At 31.5% G+C, this 6,000-nt stretch overlaps 1 protein-coding gene across 1 annotated transcript; it reads right to left on the bottom strand.

The window, feature by feature from the left end:
- Positions 1-2,503: 2,503 nt before the first annotated feature.
- On the bottom strand, positions 2,504-4,866 carry LOC143561149 (F-box protein PP2-A13-like). The gene is made up of 3 exons (XM_077049282.1): positions 4,462-4,866; positions 3,445-3,563; positions 2,504-3,031 (listed from the first exon to the last, which is right to left on the bottom strand). The coding sequence occupies exons 1-3, from the start codon at positions 4,801-4,803 to the stop codon at positions 2,635-2,637; spliced, it is 858 nt and encodes a 285-aa protein (XP_076905397.1). The 5' UTR covers positions 4,804-4,866; the 3' UTR covers positions 2,504-2,634.
- Positions 4,867-6,000: the final 1,134 nt, after the last annotated feature.

The raw sequence follows: 6,000 nt of genomic DNA, 5'->3' as shown, positions 1-6,000 counted from the left end.
CTTGTCTTTGGCATTTGACTGGTCACATGTACACTTGAACGTACATGTTTCCTTTTAAAGACACTTTCTTTTCTGATGATTGCATGTTTTTAAAATTTAAAATAATCTTTTTTTTTTTCTATTGATTCTGTCACGAAACGAAAACTATAAACATTTTGAAGTACTATTTTGTTTTTCGTATAGTTGAATATTGCTTGACCGTGCCATCAATTGTAATCTTCTTTAATAACTCCATAAACGTAAGGACATAGTCTCACCGTTGGCTCAGGTTGATCGATACATTAATCATGCTTGATGTGTGGATTTTGAAGATGCTTGTCTTGGCTTGTTTAGTTGATGCAAGAATATGGGAGTAAAACAAATGATCATATAAACTTGGAATGGTATTTAGCATATATGATCTTATTTTCATTATCATGAAAATTTACAATTATAAATTTGCATGTATGAACCAATATATATATAAGCCATTTTCTTAGGCGTGTTATACATATACGATTATGTTAGAACAAATACTCGTCTATAGTCGTCATATAATCAACACCTTGCTTGTGTACATACATTCACTCGCCCGTAGCAAACTTTATGCAATAACAGTACTTAAAATATTTATGAAGTAGATACGAGAATACAATTTGAGTACCCGCCATTTAGAATAGTATACTCCTAAATAATGTTTTTTTTGTTCCACACATATTAAATGACACTGAAATCAAATTTAAAATTTTGTCTTTTAACAGTGTATGCTTGTCATCTTCTCATATTATATGATACACGAATCAAATTCGAGTATCTGCCTATTATATACGCCTCTAAAAATGCTATTTTTTGTCTACGTTTATCAAATAATATACAAATCATATTTTAATATCCGTCTTTTAGATTCGCACAACCTAAATAAATGTCTATGCCTTTCCCCATATTTGATTAACGACTGCGTTGATCTTTGGAATATTGAACTAGCTTGTCGTGTCTTAAAGAAAGTTATAGCATTTCTTAATCATTGATTCTGAACTTGTTTAGGATGATTATATTTGGATAAGCATTGCTTAAAGTATTCTTATGTTTATTTTTTAAAATTTGTTATACTAGCTTTTAATTTTCAAATCGATAAAGACTTTATATGTTATTAAGATCGATACGACTAGTAAACTAACATCATCAAAAACTATTTGATAGATACATAAAATCCTAAACCCGTACATCATGTACCCGTCAACAATCAACATCATCAAACATTAAGAAAACTAGTTATACGCCACTTGACATATCACACATACATGAATGTCTATTAAACTAATCTTGAATTTAAAACAAGTTGCATATAAAGCCATTGGTTAAACACGTCATAGGTAGCACATAATCATTGATGTCCAACCTAGTTTTCTTGTCATCTTCTTGAAGAAAGATACTTCTTCATCCCTTGAGTTTCATGTTAGGTTTAACATTCTTTTTTCCTTGAAATAAGCTTGGCACATGGATGTGACAAGATTGTGTAGATACATATGAACCTAGAATATGCAAGTCATGTCTAACATAGGTTCTCAATGGTGATGGCAACAAATCATTTGAGTCTCATGAAAATATCTAATGTGACATAATTATGAAAAACCAAGTGATACTAATTATTATATATGTTAATGGAGATGGCTACAAAGCATTTGGTCCCTCTTAAGAAAATATCTAATGTGGCTGAAAGATGAAAACCAAACGAGACTAATTATATAGAAGAAAATTACGAGAACCGCATAATTACTTGTATGTAATGCTAATCAAATGTAGTGGGATAAATATAAATATAATTATATGGTTACATAAACATATTAGAGCTAAAATAATCGGTACATGTGTTTATGCGCTTTTCATATCATTTATATATAAAAAATTAGCTCTATATTGAACGATACTTTTTATATAAAAAGAGGAAATTTCAACACAAAACCAATTTATTTTATGTAGATATATGTTAAAAGACATGATTACTTGTAACAATTGTGATCCATATTCCATAACATGATTATGTAACCATATAAGTGCTAAACCACCTCTTTTTTTCTCCAATCATTAACTTTTAAGCGCTAAATACATCTATGAAAAATTAACGGATAAACAATCGATTAAAATTGTATTTGTGGTAGATTAAGGTCTTCAATCTGGTATGTGTCTTTTGCTTGTACAAAATCTTATTTTTAGTTGGAACATTCTCTTATCATTGTATTACACACAAAATCGATATCGGTTTCATGCATCTCAGGTATATACGCCACCTGATTTGTAGTTTTGGTTCGATTTCTTATGGATCCAGATCTATTCCGGGGACCTACAAGCTTATGCTAAGGATTCTATAATCAAAATTTGATGTTATATTAAACATACACTACATATGTTTGGTATATCTTTTGGTTTATATTATTAGTAAACAAAAAAAATATTACAAACAATCAAATAGACCAACAACTTGCAACACATCACCAAAAACAACTTAATAAAAATATACAACTTGCTTATTACTACTTCTTAATCTCACCTCACTGCATATATCATACACACATGCTATAAACTTACTAGCAAAAAAGGTTACATGCAAATCAAAAAAGTTGCTTATAACCTCATTCAAACAAAACTTATAAATCTTCACTTAGGGAGTATGACCACACTATCGACACACAGACCACCTTTAGTGTGTGTGCAATCGATTTGCGTCATCGAAAACTTAATTTTCATCGGCACCTTTGAATCCTCAACAACAAAATCACCAGCCCGATAAAGATTCCATTTCCCCGGATCAGTTGACAAATAGCATTGACTAACCGCCTTTTGACCATCTGAAGTTGAGAGCTGGAACTTCACGGGTTTTATATCCCAGCCATGGACATGGTCCGAGTTGCACACTCGTCGACCAAACCTCCTGCCTGACCGCCCGAGCTGCAGGCGGAAGTAAAGGGTGTAGGTCCCACAGGGAAATGGAAAGTCCACCTCACCATCAACTTCAAACCACCAAGTCTGCTGCAGATAAGCCACTGGATAGAATCTAACATAACAAAAATGAAAAATACAAATTCGTTTTGTCATTTGCTATAATCATTTCTTGCATTATTATGCTACAAGATATCTTTTTTTTCAAAGTAAGCATGAACCACATGTATGAAAAAATATCATAAACGCGATATATTCAACTAAAATTAAAGAAGCCGAAAAAGAACTCAAAATCTCACCTAGATAATCTTTTTATTAAACGAGTCCATTATTTATATACTTTTTATTTATTACATTAAAAACATATTTACATAATAATTATTATATAAAATTATAATAAAAATAAAAAAAATCTTATATATTATGTTACGTATAACAATTATAATCATAATCACATATATAAAAACAATAAGAAATGTATATAAATTAATTTATAAATACTAAACGGGTCGAGAGTCAGACCCTTACCTAGATTCCTCAGTAGAGATCCAGCTCCAGTATCTACGATCGTCGATACCCGTTATTGCTAATCCACTAGAAGATATTAGCACATAAGCTTTTCCTGTGCCTTTATCCAACCAAACTTTCTACAAAAAAAAATCGAAAATAATATCAAGAATTTGCTTAAAGGTAAGCCAAGATCACACCATCCGTTTTTTATGATCATTACTAAACTCAATCAAGTATAACCCGGGTTTTCATTTTATAATTAGGGAGTGCTTGGATGTGCATTTAAACTGAAAGTTGTAATAATAATTTTCTAAAATTTCCTGATTTCTACCTATAAGACCCTGACTAATTAACTAATTAATTCTTATTATTCATGTAACAATCCAAATCTTGATCTACCAATCAAGCTCAGGAATTTAACATAAACACTATACTTCAAACAAATTATAATCCAAGTCAGCAACTTTATTCAAACCCAAAATCAGATCAAATCAAGAAAATACTTCTAAATTACACAAAACAGATAATTCCATTAAAATCAAGAATTTTTGTCATCAAAAAAACCTTCATGCCACCATCAATGGAAGTGTGTGCAGACAATCTTGCATAAATGTCCTTTTTACAAAAGATTGAAGAGAAATTATTATTATTACTATTATTATTATTATTATTATTATTATTGTTATTGTTATTGTTATTATTATTATTATTAATGTAAGTAATAAATAATAAACGAGTCAAGCTCAAGCTTAAAAAACCACTCAGAAGCCAAGTTCAAGCTTTAGAATTCGAACTCAAAACCAGCCGAACTCGAGCTCTCTCTACGATCCCTAATTCTTATTATTCAAGTAACAATCAATATCTTGATCTACCAATCAAGTTCAAGAATTTAACACAATCATCAAATTTCACACAAATTATAATCCAAGTCAGCAACTTTATCCCAAACCCAAATCAAAACACATCCAGAAAACACTTGAAATTACACAAAGCATATTAATTCCCAATAAAAATCAAAACTTTTTGTAATCAAACCTTGGTTCCACCATCAATGGAAGTGGGTGTTGACAATCTTGCATAAATATCCTTCTTGCAAAGACTTGAACAAAACTTATTATTATTATTATCAAAGACTCTTGAAATAATCAACTCATAATTCTTGGGTAGTTTCAACTCCCATACAAAATCAGCCAAGGATGCATAACGAAAAGCACGGTTAATAGATGCAAGTCTGCATATTTGTTGTGGGTTTAAGTTAACAAGAACTGAAGCCACCACACTCTCCGGCAAGTCGCCGAGACTGGGCTCCGGCGAGTTCGCCGGAGATGAAGTGGTGCTGTTGCAGAGAAGAAGGAAGGTTGAAAACCCAGATCCCATTGGTGGGAAGATGATGATGATGAATAAAGGAAGGTGTTTTATAGTATTTATTAAAAGAGGTTTTTATACCGAAAAAGAGTAAAAATTTAGTCCCTTGGCTTAGGCTATATGTATGCGAAAGTTGTCCGTTCGAACTTTAAGTTAACTTGAATTTTCGTTTCAATATGTATTACGTCAGTGAATTATGCTCTGCTTTTATGGTGGCACAACGACTGTCAAGTGACAACCAGTGGTATTGCTTCCTCGGAGAACGCCCAAGTCAAACTTTGAAGTTAGCGTAGGTTCGGTTAAGACAACGTAATATGCCCAGAGTGAAACAACGTGGCTCTCCAAATATAAAGTGCAGTGGCCTAACATAAAAAAAGTCAATGTTCCAAAAAATTATGTATACTTATAGGTATAGTCCCTTTACAAGTTAAATTCGTTTTTATTTTTGAATTTTAAATTGATTACTTTGTTACGCTTAGGGTGCAAACGAGCCAAGTCGATCCTGAGCTCCAACTCGACTCGTTTAACTCACACAAAAACTTGAGTTTGAGCTCGGCTCGTTTTGATCTATGATAATAAAGCTCGAGTTCGACTCGTGAGTAGTTTTTCAAACTTGACTCGGGTTCGACTCGTTTACAGTTTCTTAATTAATTTCTATATATTTATAATTATATGTATATATTTTATTTCATTTATAATTTTATATGTAACCTAATATATTTTGTTTAGTTTAATTTCTCCATTGCATAATTTGCATTTTATTGATTAATTAATAATTATTAATTATATAAAAATATATATTATAAAATTATATTAATGATAGTCTCGTTTAGGTTTGTGAGTCTACTCGAACTCGATAAGGGAAGCTCGGGTTCGGGCACACTTTTTAAACGAGTGTAATTTTAGGATCGACCTCGGGCTCATTTAAGCTCAGCTCGATCGAGTTTTAAATGAGCCGATCTCGAGTAGCTCGTGAGCAACTCGGCTCGTTTACACCCCTTTACGCTAGTATGTTGCATATGTGAGTTGCTATTAGGTTAGTTGGGAAGTTGTGAGTGCTTGACGTAGGTGGGGCACACCTAGACAAGGTAAATTATAAAGAAATTAAATTTTGAGAAATTATGTGTATGTCAAATACCATAATTTTACTAATGTTTATATCAGATTACTTTAATATCAATGCAAATTAAAAGGATAAATTTTCAAATA

The sequence above is a fragment of the Bidens hawaiensis genome, unplaced genomic scaffold (assembly GCF_021521415.1).
Source record: "Bidens hawaiensis isolate Kalapana, Puna unplaced genomic scaffold, B.hawaiensis_p1.1 tig00020557_1, whole genome shotgun sequence".
Classification (NCBI taxonomy): Eukaryota; Viridiplantae; Streptophyta; class Magnoliopsida; order Asterales; family Asteraceae; genus Bidens; species Bidens hawaiensis.
Note: the sequence above shows the minus strand (reverse complement) of the source record. Positions and strands in the feature narration are given on the sequence as shown.